Source organism: Callorhinchus milii, unplaced genomic scaffold, assembly GCF_018977255.1.
Source record: "Callorhinchus milii isolate IMCB2004 unplaced genomic scaffold, IMCB_Cmil_1.0 Scaffold6, whole genome shotgun sequence".
Lineage (NCBI taxonomy): Eukaryota > Metazoa > Chordata > Chondrichthyes > Chimaeriformes > Callorhinchidae > Callorhinchus > Callorhinchus milii.
The window spans coordinates 30,292,221-30,308,885 of NW_024704747.1; the positions used below are offsets into that span (position 1 = coordinate 30,292,221).

The 16,665-nt window shown below is 39.9% G+C and overlaps 1 protein-coding gene across 1 annotated transcript in view; it reads left to right on the top strand.

The window, feature by feature from the left end:
• LOC103176367 (potassium voltage-gated channel subfamily H member 7) overlaps positions 1-16,665 on the top strand; it is a 107,224-nt gene that overhangs the window by 83,297 nt on the left and 7,262 nt on the right. The window contains exons 8-11 of the mRNA XM_007889842.2: positions 5,332-5,757; positions 7,705-8,104; positions 9,295-9,494; positions 14,103-14,355. Of these exons, the coding sequence (XP_007888033.2) occupies positions 5,332-5,757; positions 7,705-8,104; positions 9,295-9,494; positions 14,103-14,355 (1,279 nt within the window). The remainder of the gene's footprint in view (positions 1-5,331; positions 5,758-7,704; positions 8,105-9,294; positions 9,495-14,102; positions 14,356-16,665) is intronic.

A 16,665-nucleotide genomic window follows, 5' to 3' on the forward strand; every position in this document is an offset into this window, starting at 1 on the left:
CTCGATTTCCATTTTGCTATATTTTTAATCGATTAAAAACCGCTGTTGTTTGTAACTAGCTTTGGTCTAATAGATCAAATCAAAGTACAAACCTGTGGCAATGCAATCAGTGAGTTTCTTAAAATAACAAAATAGGTTGTTGATCAAAGTAACAGTAAAACTGGCTGTGTACATCCTTCATCCAGTCCAGATAAAGTACTGGACACAAAATATACAGCGTTTGGCCCACAAAACACACAGTCACAACACTTTACAGTATATTCTGTGAAGCGCTTCGAGACGTCTCGAAGACGTGATAAGGCGCTGTATCAAATAATAATAATAATCCTTGCATTTGATACAATGCCTTATCATGTCTCTGAGTTTGTATCAGCTATGTATATACCGGGGAGGACAGTGAATATTTTAAATGATTTCTAAGACGTCTGTCGTTTTAAACAATTTTTGAAATCAATGGCACTTTTTCCTAGGAAACTGGGATAGGCTGATAAGAATAGGATGTCTCCGGCTGCTGACACATTTCTGCATCAGTTGCATTATTATACTCGCAGGATATAAAACATTAAGCTGGTTGGCTGGTCTGGTGACAGATGGAAACAGGACTGTATCATCCTCTCTGTGAAGCAGACAGCCTGGACATGAACATTGAGAGGCTGTCCTGCAGTTATATCTAATTAGATATCTTAATTAAATCACATGAGTCGAGGGAAACATACTTATTGTTGTTGTTGTCGTACTGTAAAGTGCAGTCACTGAAGGCACTTCGAAGGCCTGATCAAATGCAAGGATTCTTCTAAATTGGCATAACATATTTCCAATTCCCTGGCTGAGGAATCCCAGGCTATTGCCGCATGTCAGACCCATGTGTTTTACTGTCAATGTCAAACAGGAGCAGGTACCATGGTATAGTCTGCAATAGGGTATTTCATTAATCACACTGGCCGTGCTGTAGATAAGACTGCCTGCTGACTGCCAACTCGTGAGCAGTATTGGGCCGTTGGCCAAAATGCCCCTGGACCTGGGGTGAGATTGCCCGCCCGGTGGATTAGCCAACTCAGCACGGAGCAGAAAACAGAACCTGTGGCTGTCCTGCCGATCACTTCTCACCGTCACACTGCAGTGAATTAGCCACTCGCTAAACTATCAGGACACCTTTCACTGCCTTGTATTAAATCAGAGAGTTTGATGGTAAGCAGCACGTTTCAAGAAAATGTGCGACTCCACATTTCAGAAGGAACGGTTTGATTTGATTTCCCAGCAGGAAATGTAGTGCAGTACAATAACACGCTGAGCACCAATTAGAAAAATACAGCAGCGGAAGGTTCTAGAGCTTAGGCTGTACATCACTTTGCAGCCCATCTGGTGAATCTGTACACAGTGATGTATATGTCCTATAATTAGACCTTCCCAGCTTCATCAATGTAACTCGTTGAATAACTCTGGAAATTAAATTGCTGTGGTGAAGTGGGATGTCTGTCACTTATATACGTATGATCCAGAAATTCTCCAGACGAGGCAGGAATGTAATACATTCCCTTGGAATTGACTGACAACTGCATTGAAGGCTGTCGGAAAAAAATCCATTTCTCATTATGCAAAATGTACTGGGTTTATGTGATGCCCTTCTGAGGAGGAGCTTTCATTTTGTTTGGATAAGCGGTAACATTTTTCTGCATCGCCAATTAATTCAGGCATCCAGTTTGTCCAGCATTTCCCCGATGAAGAAATTGCAGCACCCTGTGGCAAATGTTGTGGCAAATATTAGTGGCCTATGCAAAATCAGATTTTTTAAAAAAATAATAATTTGATCACTCAATCCACGACTGTTTGTGGGACGCTGCTGTGCGTAATTTTGCCCACAAAATACACAGTCAATTCACTTTACAGTATATTCTGTGAAGCGCTTTGAGACGTCACAAAGACGTGATAAAGCTCTGTATCAAATGCAAGGATTATTATTATTATTAAAATACAGAGCCACTGTGCTTTATAGTAGTTCCTGTGAAGATGTTGTCCTGATGTGAAAGGCAATGGATCAAACGCAAGGATTATTATCAAGATATCATAGAGGAATAGAAATACAGCAGAGGGTGGGGTGAAGCCATTTGGCAATTGTACATAAAATATTTTGTAATCTTGTGTCGATGATATTTTATTTTAGGTTAGTTTGAGAGGCCGATTATTGTATCAGCTTGATTTTGCCAATACCAGATCTTCATTATATTCAGGCAAAAGCTTGTGATTGGATCTTTCTTGGTGTCATACATTTGTGTAGCATCTGGCATTAATTCAGCACTAACGTTAATGCATACCATGTCCCTGTATGAGAAAGCAGAGATAGGAGCAGATTTCCCCCTGAAGCAGCAGTATACAAAGGAACCATTCCTTGCTCTCGCTATCCCTCTCCCTATGGGATTTCATGCTTATAGAATTTATGGGGGGAGGGAGTTGAGCTGTTTTATGCCCTAAAGCAATGTCACCTCTTTGGAGACACACACACACACAGTCCTTACTATTGAGAAACCACACTGATTTTATAGAATAGCTTTTGATGAGATTCTAGCAGTCGGTGCATGTTTAACTCAATCTCATCGCAATACAGCATTTTTAGGGTGCTACTGAGGTTGCATATATATATATATATAAAAAAACTATTTTGGGGTGTGGTTTTGCCAGTCAAAATAGCATCTTACCCTGATGCAAATCATATAAAATAGGGCTCAGAGACTTGCGTGTCTAGTTTCAGTGAAGCAGCTATTCTCTGGGGTATGGCTGGGATGTGAGGCTGCTTTTGTATTTAATGTGCCGGTTAAGTGGAGACATGCATGAACAAGAGAGATATGAAGATTGCTGTTTTCACAATAATCCTGCTTCATTTACTGTCTTTCCAGACAGATTTAAGACTATTTTATGAAACATGTTATCATGGAAATTAATAATAACATATAATAAATAGGATAATTTAATAATAAATTGGCTGCTATGTTTCGCCCACAAAATATAGTCAATGTGCTTTGTGGTATATTCTGTGAAGCAGTATGGCTGGACTCATTTCAGAAACTACTTGAAGCTGTAATGGGATAAGTAAAGCTAGGGTAAGTATTCTAGAAGAATGAGATCAAATGGTCCTTCCTCATTAGTGTCTCTCTTGTGATCTTCTGAAGTAACGATTTTTAATGTATTTCCAACAGTCCAAAGACCACTCATTCTGTATAACAGTCTCCAGTGAGCAGAAATATACTGCAGCTTCACATAACTTAACATATCGAAGCCTCATACCATTTTGCCCACAAAATACACAGTCAATTCACTTTACAGTACATTCTGTGACATGTTTTGAGAAGTCTCGAAGACGTGATAGGACGCGACATCAAATGCCAGGATTATTATACCAAGGATTTCAGTGCTTCAAACCCCAATGCCCCGAGCACAGTAATATGCCTATTTGTTAAAAATGCAAACATAGAGAATGTTTTCACTCGTCCATTCCAGCAAATGTCTCTGGGACTTCCACATGTAGGTGGGATGTATGGAATTCTCAGCTCGGTTTGGTTACACTTAAGCAATGGTGACGGGTTTCCGTGAGTGTCAGACACCCGGAGGACCAAAAAAAAATCTGTATCCAAAGTGATTTCTGGAAATAAAAGCTGAGCACTACAGCAAGAAGACGATTTAAGGGAGACTAAAGTTTTACTGTTCTGTGGGCCCTTTGGCATTACTCAATACTCAATACTTTAAGCAACTTGATTGGATTTTACTGCAGCCTATTTCTGGAGCACATTATGTGAGTCAGCTGCTGACTGCAGACATAGTCAGTTCACACAATAGTTACCAACTGTGTTTTGTGAACTCTCAGATGCTCTTTGCTCTTTTCCTTCTCAAACGTTCGTCCAAAAAAAAGGTACAGATATGTGAATTTTGCAAATAAATGTCACGAGAGGCTCCAGAGCATATTATTTTTATTACAATATCAGTCACTTTACATAAAATGTAGGGATTTCACAGTGTGGTTTACCCAATGGTGACAAATTACAATGACTGCATTGCCACCTAGTGAACATTAAAGCTGTTACTTCAGAAGTCGTATCAAATCCTTACACTGAGTTTTGAACCGTGCAAGAATAATAGGATAATAATCCTTCCATTTGACAAAGCACCTGATCACATCTTTACGTTTAAAAGCACTTCACAAAATGTACCATAAAGCAAATTGACTGTATACTGATGCCCCTTCTATAGCACTATGTTTACCAATAATTGTCTCTAATATTCAGTAAACCTCACATAATCAGTTGGGACCAGGCATTTATTACGAACTTATGCAAAGTAATGAGTTACGTCAAACTTGAATAGAACATAAACTCCTGAACAGGACTCAGGCAATTATATGATTTATACAGACCAGACTTTTATGTGAGTTTTACAGTATATCAAACACAAGGATTATTATTATAATGATTTAGAATGGGATTGCTTAATAAGGAAATCGGAAGTACATCAGGCTCCAATGTCATCTATTTAAGGAGCTGATTTTCTGCCGGATTGACATGACAAATATCCGGTTAGTTGAATGAGTTCCCATTGGCAATATACTTTATTGTCGACTGAACCTTGCTATAATGAACAGCATAACTCATTCTCAGATATTTATACTGGACTCATTTATATGACTGGAACGAGTTCCCTACAATTGGTCTTATTGACAGTGCATTGTAAAACTTGTGGTTTATTTGGATGCCATATAGATATATAAATATATATAATATATAGATATTATATAGTGGCTCACATTAGGCAGGCCAATTTACTAGGTGAATGTTTTAATGCCCAACTCAAATAAATAAGACAAGGGCCAGCCAGCAGAGAAGAAAACTAAACACAAAGCGTGTCTCTTCACTCATACTTAAAAGAATACAGCTACGCAGTCCTGCGGCCCACAAAGAAACCAAACTGGCTGGAACTGGTCAAGTTTAGGTTTGGGTTTCTCTCACTGAACAGAAGGCAGTAGCAGTAGGTTACCAGCTGTCAATCAAATTAATTATACAGAGGGTTTCCCTGGGTCCTGCCTTAACTAGCTAAACTAACAGAGGTGGTTCTTTTCTTCTTGTCCTACTGTATGTCGTCTCAATCTCCAAAGTACAATGACAGAAATGGGACGATTGATTTGTATTTGGGAACCTAGTTATTTTTTAGTCAGATTCTGAAATTAGGACTTCTTTTAAAACGCAAAGTAGTTTGAATGACAACAGTTTGTGCCATAGTTGGACTAAGTCTGGATATAGAACATAGTGTCTCTTCCTGCTAACATCTGTCTGTGTTTCCCTGCTCTAGGTTCTCTCGCTCGGGGCTGATGTTCTGCCAGAGTATAAACTTCAGACACCTCGCATCCACAAGCTCACCATCCTCCACTACAGTCCTTTCAAGGCTGTGTGGGATTGGCTTATTTTGCTCCTGGTGATTTACACGGCCATCTTCACCCCTTATTCTGCGGCCTTTCTACTCAACGACCGTGAAGAGCAGAAGAGAAGGGAGTGCGGTTACTCCTGCAGCCCCCTCAATGTTGTAGACTTAATTGTGGACATTATGTTCATCATAGACATCCTGATCAACTTCAGAACCACCTATGTCAATCAAAATGAAGAAGTGGTCAGCCACCCTGCAAAGATTGCCATCCATTACTTCAAAGGCTGGTTCCTCATCGACATGGTGGCTGCTATCCCATTCGACCTCCTGATCTTCGGATCCGGGTCAGATGAGGTAAGATTTGAGAATTTAGTTTATTTATTATTTTTATTGCGGTTAAAAATTCCCCTGTGAAACGTCAATTCTAGAAGTACCAAATCAATGCACTGCACCAATGAAGTAAATAATAATGATAATAATCTTTGCCCTTGATATAGAGCCTTATCACGCCTTCGAGGCGTCTCAAAGCGCTTCACAGAATACACTGTAAAGTGAATTGACTGTTTTGTGGACGAAATGCAGCAGCCAATTGCGCACGGAAATATATGGAAAAATGTGCTTACATTAGCTGTAGATAAAAGTGGGATGACTGCATTTGATGGACAGCTTATGAAACCATGATGTCTGCAGTTTGTTTGGACACGCAGGAAAACTGAAGTACAAAGCAAGGATGGAGTGGAATGTGAATTTGAATTCAGGGTCGGTTTGTGTTTGGAGTCCCGGAACATTCATTTATTCATAAAAGCCAAACGCTGATCCTCATAACCCAAATCAATGCATAGATCTACATTGTGAATTCAAGGGAACAAACACACACATCCCTCCTAATTACATACACGCAACAACAACAATTACACTTGTAAAGCAGGGCCACACAGCCCCACGAGACCACCACAATTGGACATATGTTCACCACTGGATATCAATGTATATTTAGCACAAGAGCATTACAATTGTAATGTACTTCTCTCCACAAGATATTCGTTGAGGACTGGAGGGATGTTTCTTACATCTCATTTCTTGACTCCATTCTATCTGAACTATTGCCCTATTTGCATATCTTAAGAAAAATCAAATCGTTTTCAATTTTAAAAATAATTTTGGCCATTTTTTCTTAAAACCGTTGTTTGAGGAAATGGTGGAAAGGAGGGTGAGAGGGAGGGAAGGAGGGAGGGAGGGAGGGAAGGAATTTCCTGCAATTTTTTAATTGGTGGTGATTGTTTGTGGGAATTGTAATGGAGATTCAGTGGGTAAATGTTGGTGTTGTTTGCCTTCTGTGTCAGGACAACTGCAATCTCGTCACGTGGTGGAATCTTCTCAGTTCTGAATGCACAGGAGAACTGGTCACAAAGCTGGGTTTCAGCATCTGTTGCTTTGACAATCAGACCTACCAGCTGTGTTCAGAAAGGGCAGCGATATAAAAATAGCATCACCTGGCAAGAGGACAAAATGGATGTTTACGTAGTCAATAAACATAGCATTTTGCCATCTAAACCTCCAGCGGTTATCATTGTGACATCAATAAAAGTTGACATTTTAATAGATAATAAATATAGATATCCCATAAATTATTATTCATGCCGCATTCATTTGGAGACAACACAGTTCAGGGAATTAATGTTCAGAAATCTTTAAAAAAACGCTACGGGTACACATCTAAATTAAGAGGTGACAAGCAACAGGATGTCAATCATCATCTAAGAGCAAACCGTTTCAATGCTCCTGGTGTGAGAATTATTTTTTAAAAAACTGTGTGACTGAAGGAGCTCTGTGACCCAGCAAGCCAGCGGGAGCCTCGGCTTCTGTACAAAGTTCAAACGTGAGAGCTTGATCATCTCAGCTGAGCCAGTTACCCAAAGCAGTGAGTGGAGATGAGCCATGTACCTGCTGGATAGACAAGAGGGTGAAATGCCATCATCCCTGATAACTCCTCATCCCCACCATCCGTGGCCGTGCGCTTTCAGAGACTAACCCCCCAAACTCTGGAACTCTCTCCATCAATCTCCACCTGTTTCCCCTCTTCCCCATCTTCAGGTCTCACCTGAAGACTTTCCTCTTCAACCGGCCGTGCCTACGGTCACCTTCCGCCTCCCTCCCGGCTCAGTTTTGTGCTCGGCCACTGTCAAGCGCTCTGGGATGCTGCCCTGTGTGAGGGGTTGAGGGGGGGGGGGGGGGGGGGCGCTATTGTTGTGGTTCTTATAAGATGAAAGATTACAATATTCCACTTGACTATTTTAATAGACGACCACACTGATCGGCCTCCTGAAGACCGCTCGCCTGCTACGGCTGGTGAGAGTGGCCCGGAAACTGGACCGATATTCTGAATATGGTGCTGCTGTTCTGATGCTGCTCATGTGTATATTCGCCTTGATTGCTCACTGGTTGGCTTGTATTTGGTATGCAATCGGGAATGTGGAGAGGCCATACTTGCTGCACAAAATAGGCTGGCTGGACTCTCTGGGACAACAGATAGGGAAACGATATAATTACAGCGATGCCAGCTCAGGGCCGTCCATCAAGGATAAATATGTGACTGCGCTGTACTTCACGTTCAGCAGTCTGACAAGTGTTGGCTTTGGCAATGTGTCTCCCAACACCAACTCAGAGAAGATCTTCTCCATCTGCGTCATGCTCATTGGCTGTAAGTGGCTTCCCTTTTTGTGCTCAACAGTCATAATGGATGTCAGTTTGCTGTAATCACCCCAAAATGTCATCAGGCAGGGAATCCAACCCAGGTCCTCGTGCTTGCGAGGCGAGTGCTCCAACCTGGTTTACTCCAAATCCCCCAAGAGTATAGAGGACAGCTCCCTCTACTGTCTATGGTTCCTGAACCAGCTTTGCTAACTTGTATTAGCGTAGCCTTGTCATTTGGATAAATCTACTGAAACCAGCAGGCTATATTAAACGTAGCCAATATATAAATTGGTTGGTGCGACGGAGACAATACTGTTCAATATCACAGGTTAAATATCACAAGGGCAATGAGTTAAAGCCACACAAAATTTAACTTCAATTATCTTTTGCTGCAGGTTTTAATATATAGGGTTAGATTTATGCCTGCGCCAATGTCTTTCGGTCAAACTGATCAATGGGGTGACATTATCCAGATGCTGAGCACCACAAACAGAACTAACTAGGGAACATTTAAGCCTGGATAAGGATTATGTATTTAAGTATGTCAATGGAAAGTGATCTCCTGAATGGCAGTCTGTAATTAAATTTAAGCTATACTAGGCTCAGCTATGCACATACCTGCATTTATTACCCTGCTCTATAGCATTTAGGGTTTGTGAGAAAATGCAGAGTAATGTAAGGGTGTGCTTGAGTGAAATCCATCTATAAGGATTTACAGGATTTAAAACAATCTAATCTCATTAAAGCCTATATAAATATGAGGGGTGAAATCTCACCTTTTTGCTAAGAATAGCAGTATTGATAAAGTGAACTGAAATCTGGTTGATACAAATATGATCTTCCTCCACCAGTAAAACTAGCCTTAAAATAATGTTAAACCATGGTGTTGGAAATATAATAATAATGATAATAATCCTTGCATTGATATAGCGCCTTATCACGTGTTTGAGACGTTTCAAAGCTCTTCACAGAATATACTGCAAAGTGAATTGACTGTATATTTTGTGAAATACGGCAGCCAATTGCGCACAGCAGCGTCCCACAAACAATCGTGGGTTGATTGACCGAATTATTATTATTTATTAATTATATTTTTTATATATATAAATGGTTTAACCTAGACTTTATAATGTTAAAGTTTGAACAATTGTAAAGAGTGCGTAACCGGTCTTATCTGTCTGTCTTCTCCTTGACCAGCGTTAATGTATGCCAGTATCTTTGGTAATGTCTCGGCCATAATTCAGAGACTGTATTCGGGGACAGCGAGATATCACATGCAGATGCTTCGCGTCAAGGAATTCATACGCTTTCACCAGATTCCCAACCCTTTACGCCAGAGACTAGAGGAGTACTTCCAACATGCCTGGACATACACAAATGGCATAGACATGAATATGGTATGTACAAGACATCTGTTAATGGTGATGTTTGTATCAATAAGCAGAATAGTGGTTTGCATTCGCAAAACCTGGAACCACCTTCATTCTCCCTAAAACAAATGTTCCGTTAACAAGAACAAAACAACATTTGTTTTATATAGCGCTTCTCATGCAGGGTAGCGTCCCATAATAGAGGATTAAATAACCACAGCGACACAACTAAGGTAATTGACTCACTCTGCATGTGTTGGTCATAAAGACTGGAATATCTAGGTAGCGCAACTCAATCTGGTATTTACTTATGGAGCCAGAGTTTGTATACTGAGATCCTATGACGTATCTTACATCTTAAAAATACGACAAACGTGAGGCCCAAATAAACACATTTGCGTTTATCACTGTTAAAAAGAGTCCATTATAAATGTACACATACGGATAACATTTGTAACCCCAGCGCCAAACATTAAATGGCGCTTAGCTTTTCATTCGGCATTCACAGCCGTCTTAACTTCTTTGAAAAAATACCATGCGAGTTATCTAAGTGGCAAACCATTCAGCGCACTCAATCATACATCAAGCCTTTCTGAACAGCTCTGACATCTTGGCATAATAACATCAATGCAAATGTCATCAGAAGAATTGAATTGATGTAGAGCAACACTCGAGACATGTTGTCCCTCCTTATTGTTAATATCACAATGCTTGCACTACAATTGTTTTGGCTGCTTTGAGACCTGAACCTGAGTTTACTCATAACACTGTGTTTACTGCGTGGCAGAATTTAAAGGGCTTCTGAATTTTAACTTGGTTATAAAATAAAATCACAATCCCTGCATTTGATACAGCGCCTCATCACGTCTTCGAGACGTCTCAAAAGCGCTTCACAGGATACACTGTAAAGTGTAGCGACTGTGTATTTTGTGGGCAAAACGCAGCTGCCAATTGATTTAAAGAGATTTTGAAAACATTGTTCCACAACAACCAATGAACACAGTCTTGTCTTCCCATTAGTGAAGTTCAGAGGCACAAATACCAAACATAAAACGTCTCCTCTTTGCCTGTGTATTAACACTCTTATTTTTCCTACGTGTATTAATCTGTATTAATCATGTTTCTCTCCTCGCGTCCAAAACAAATGGACCAATATTAGGTTCATTTGTGTAAAGATAAAAGAAAGATGTCATTGAACGTGTCGTTTACATGCTGTACTTATAAAAGCTTATCTCTTCCTTGTCTGCTTCACCACTTAATGCTTGGAATAACCCAACTGCCTCTGGTAAGAACAGGAGGTATATGTAACCTGTCATTGTTGTATACAAGTGTGGAAACTGCCCTCTGTATTTGTTCACTTTACTGACTGAGCTCTTTATTTGGCGCTTTTCTCTCAGTATAATTTTCTGCATGACACAGTACTTGGGTAATGTGAATTACAGAGAAATATGGTAAGATGAACTGTGGGAGAAACGTACACAATGCGACGGTTTAACAGAAAAGAAATTGCAGCTTTTTATGGAACTCGCTGAATAATTAGCTGTAATTTGACCAGCCGCAAAAAAAAAACATGAAACCCACCGTCCACATTACCTCGGTTTTCCTATACTTTCTTATATGCATATGGTTTGTTAGAGTATTGATGCGAATTACGTTGTAAATGTTTCTATTTTCCACTCGATGTGTGTGATTTTCTTCACGTGTTCACGCTTTCAGTTCAAACCGTATGCATGCCAACATCTCAAGGCATTAATAGCACCCGCCTCGGCTCTTAAACCATTGTGTGTACTTGTCAGATCTGCATGCATTTTTTTTTACCCCCCACCCTAAGCAAACTTCTACTGCATGACATTATCAACAGCATTATCATAAGATCTGATAGGCCTCATCATAACAAGAAACCAAAGAGCCAGACATTCAGGGTTTCACGATGGACGCTGCAAAGACAAGTCTCCATATTAGTGAGATGAGCAACATCAAAAATAGTGTCATGTACCATCTCTGCCACAGAGTAGATTGTTTTTTTTTGGAGTCTGACACATGCGGAGGTTGGCTTTCGTAGAAGATAAATTAATAGCTTATCACCTGACCCACACCTTTCTCTGATATCCACTGGTTCCAATGACACTCAAAAGGTAGCGGAAGTGGGAAGTGTGGGTGGGGGGAATAAAATCCTTGTGATGTGTAGGTGTATTGCACTTCCTAACATCGAATGGAAGGATTCATTTCCACCATCAAATCACTACTTCTGTACATCAAGTAGAAAGTCATACCGCAAGCCTCACTTTCACACAATCACATACTTTTTAGGCGAATTAAATTTTCATTAGTTTCACTTTCCAGTGAGTGGAGAGAAAGGATTCCATTCATATCTGTATGCATAACACAAACTCCTTTTGCTTTGAGTTTGACATGATCAGCATGTAATTGTGAAGCACATTATGTGACATATCTTGAAATGCAATACATTACAAAGCTGTCTGTTACTTGATCTTTACAAATGGATTGTATTTCAACCTTGTCTGTAAAAATGTTATGACTGCATCGAGATACAAAATTAAGTTCAGAACAAATTATTATTATTACAGCTTCTGTATCTACAGAAGTTAATTACAGCCACCATCATTTTTGACAATAACTCAATAATATAATCCAGCCCAGATGATATACTGCGGCAGGAATCATCTGATTTATACACAGGTTTGATATTTAAATCAGCCTCAATCTTACTGAATGTGATGATGCTGTAATTTACAAGATTGCTTGCCTGTAAAGCTGAATGTTGTGGGTGGCAATGGATTGCAGTGAAGCAAGACAAGAAAAGTCAATACATTTCAAAGAAAATCTTGTCAGTCCCATGAATGCTTAGCAGAATTAACTTAAACCAAGGGCTGAGATTAGATAGGATACCAGTGTTGTGTTTGATAATTTTGCTTTATTTTACTTCTTCTAAAGGTTGACACAGTGAACAACAGATCAATGTCTCTGACTGGTTGTAATCTGTGCAAGTTATGTGGGAGTCACATTGCTTTTAACTTATGTTGAGTTGATAAACTTTAATGCAGTCATAGTGAGCTAATGATAGCCATTCATTCATACAAGCAAATACTATGTCTGAATGTTGGGGGAATGAATGGTGCCTGAGCAAATTTCTCCCTTTAAAAAAAATGTTGCCATTAACAGGGTGTCTCTAATGAATATGATCTATTCTTGGGTTTGATCAAATGTAAAACGCAATATAATTATGTCTCAGGCTGACTCACGTGCTGATGTTCACATCTAACATAGAAACTCTTTTATGACCTAAAAATAAGAGGAATATCACAGACTATAGGGAGAGATTAAAGAGTTGATGTTGGGTCACACATAAACACGATTGTGGTGCTAAATTTCCTGAATTATAACAGCGGGCAGCAAAGACAAATTCAAAAGGCGTCCAGATAGATTGATGGTGAAAGAAGGGATTGAAGGGAGATAGCAGATTGTAGGTACATTTTGAATCGTGGAGTTGGCCAGATAGGTTGCAAGGATTTTTCCCCAGACCAGACCTGTACAGTCCTATGTTCCCATTGATAACTGATCTCAGTACTAAACTCCAAGTGTAAAGTGTGGTTGTGTAGCAGCAGTATTCTCTTGCATGGCACGTGTTGTTATTTAACTTATTAGTTGCTTTACCCATAGATATCTGTGGCTCCAGGTTAGTCATTTTGTCTTGTTTGTGTTAAACTCTGTTTCTGTGATAAATAATGTACTTTGTGCCATCTAGTGGCTGAGCAAACCTCCAGCACTGGTACTCACTGCGACTGCGCAACTGAACGTGCATTGAAAAAGGAGCGAAATACTTTAGCATTCATTTCACAGTGCGAAAAACATTTAACCTACTTTACGATTTACGACTTTTAAATAGATCAAAATTTCTGATGGAATTTCTCTTTTTTATTATGATTCAAATGTTGCCATGGATCAGTTTTTGTTTTAAAAAAAAATGACGCTATTCCTTCTGTTGGCCAACCGACGTAAGCTATGAAAGTGTGCGTATTAAAAGCTCATCTGTTCACAATTATTATTTTAATGTTCACAGCATTTGAGTTCTAAGAGCTTTATCACCCACTTTACAGCACCAGTAACATTACCTTTGAGGCAATCGACTCTGTTTTTTAAAAAAAATTGAAAGTATTTAATAAGCCATGTAGATCTGAAAATATTTTCAGATATTTCTAGCAAGGCCAACAGAGGGGAGAGTGATTGTTTTACAATTTTTTTGGTAATACACATTAGACCTGCCCAGACAGTTACAATCTGAAGGGCAGACCTGATTCCGCCCTGATGTTTGGAATTTAGAGGTTACCTTTTTGAGGTAAGACCTATTTCCAGCAACAAATGACCAAAATTTCCATAATTCCCATTTGGAATTAAGTGCAGACCATGAAAATACCACCCACAGGATTTCCTGGTCAGCCACGTCAGGAATCCATCCCTCAGCCAAAGATTTATCTTAAGAATGTCATTGTTTCCCCCCCCCCACCCACCCCCATGTTGTGTGATGAACTTAAGACAACGCAGTGAATGATTAGCCGTGTTAGAATTGAAGTCTGTGTCCGTTCTTTGTTGCTGAGATGTATTTTTTTTCACTAGGTCCTCAAGGGTTTTCCTGAATGTCTCCAGGCAGACATCTGTCTCCATCTGAACCAATCATTACTGCAGAACTGCAAAGCATTCAAAGGAGCCAGTAAAGGCTGCCTCCGAGCATTAGCCATGAAGTTTAAAACCACCCACGCTCCCCCAGGTGACACTTTGGTCCACAGTGGCGACATCCTCACTGCTCTCTATTTCATCTCCAGGGGCTCCATTGAAACCCTAAAGGACAACATCGTGGTAGCCATCCTCGGTAAGTGGATAGGAACCAACTCATGAAATCAATATTATAATCAATATCACCAGAAAATAAAAAGCTAGTGATGGAACTGGCTTGAGTTTGCGTTGTCCGACTTAGGTGATATGAAGTATTGACGATCGAAATATGTCTCTAAAATGAAGAGAACATTTTGCTTGACCCTTTTTCCACAAATCTGTCATTTTCCAGTTTGTGGAATATATACAGAAACGTTACGGGTTTTTAAAAAAAATTGTGGGACGTGGCTATGAGCAATTGGCCTTGACGTGGGCTTTGTAAACAACATTGCCGGTTTAATGTCAATTAGTCCGAATCAGGAATCAAACCCAGAATGGCTGAAGATCCTACAGAAGGACAAATCAGTGTCCAAAAGAGACAATTAGGCCGATATTTTCATTACATCCCTGATTAGAGCAGAAATGGTATATATATTTTTTGGGGTCAGCTGAGTACTGACACATGTGGAACACCATCACCATGCTTAACGCATCTCCAAATAAAACTGAGAATTCCAGGCCTCCCACCTACACATGACAATCCCAGAGATAGATTGTTGGAATGAAATGCGTTCTCTCTCTCTCTCTCTGGAGGGACACATCCTGCTTAGCTAATTCCGGACAGTATTAGGCGCAGGTTGAAATGGTAGACGATGGAAGTGAAATCTATAAGATAAAGGAATTCCTCCCTCCCAAACAGCGTTCTTTGCAAGTTGTTAATGGCACTCGCTAATGGCGATCAGTTTTAACGTCTTCCCAAGGTGCTTTTTTCTGAACTTTCAGCCTGACTCCTATACGCAGACTCTTCTACTGCTTCACTTCTGATAAAAGGGCCATTAACAAATTGCTAACCTATTGACCTCTACAAGCTAGTTGATCTAGTCTATTTCCAGTATTTCCTATTTTCTATTCGCAAATTGCCAGTGATCGGTTTGTTTTATTAGTGTCAGATTAAGGGCCGTTCTGCTCTCCCGGTCCAAACACACCAGGATCTCGATCGAGCGCCTTACTTGGATTTCTTAATTAAGAAATCCGTTGAGAAATACCTCAAAATCGATCCCTTCAATATCCTCGCAAGGGCTGCGGTAACTGATGTGCATCTGATTTACAACTATTACAATGGGGAGATATTTATTGTGACCTTTACTGCAGTACATGATGCCTTTGCAAACTGCTCAGGGTCAGGACATGGTCGTGGATTGAGTGGCCAAATTATTATTATTTTTGGTGACGCTCACTTCAGGAGGATCATGTTTAGAATTGAAATTAAAGAATAAGAAAGTTTAGTAAAAAGAGTTTTCAATGTGAAAGAATTCCACATAACAGTCTGCAGCTGCCAGTTTTTAAAGCCGAACACACTTAACTGAGCCATAAATCTGCACAATTAACTATTCTTACTCCAGAGGGTTGCTCTCAGGCCAATGACATTTGTTACTGTTACATCATCTGCAGCTTTGATAAGAGCAAATTATCTCGTGACTACCCAAACGCTTGTTTCTTTTATGCCTGTAGATTTTAACTGCACCATTTACATACAAATTGGACATGTTGGCAGACACAGAACTCTGTACTGGGACGTCATAAAACCCTGAATATTCAGTAAAGAGCCGGCCACAAAGACCACGAGATGAAAACGCTACCAGGGTTTAATAGTAAATAATTGTGCTAGCTAATTGAAGTGTTTAACCCGAATTCATTTCAGCCATTCAAATTAGAGAACGTTTGTCATTGGGATCTAATTTGCGGCGTTTATTATTGAGAGGTCAGAATTGTACAAACGTGGTCTCCTTCAGCTACAGTCCCGGCTTGACAGAAATCCAAACAGGATTCCTCACAGAGAAATCCCTATTGGGAAATGTCGGAAATAGACTCCATTGTATGAATTAGTAAATACAGTAATTCAGAAACCACCCGTGTATCAGGTCACCTCAATATCAACAGCCTTTAGTAGCTGCTAATTGCGGTTTGGAAACTCAACAGTTGAAAATGAATTGAATTTTTGTAAATGTTCAACGTTATTCCATTGTCGTACAATGTTTAGGTCACAGTGACCCGAGAACAAATTACTGGCACAGTTCAGAAATGTTCTGTCAATTATACCCCTCACGGCTCCTAGTGTTATGATTAGTTGGTTATTACTGTACGTCATACAGCACAATAAAGCTCCACACACTGGTGATCCGTTCAACAAATAACTCTTAGTCCAGCTCAGCCTTGTTCTAAATTGATTCTGCTTTGATGTAAAGAATGGAAATGCCAGAGAGTAGATTGGAAAAAGTCGAAAAGGAAGGTCTTTAGACACGGTCTG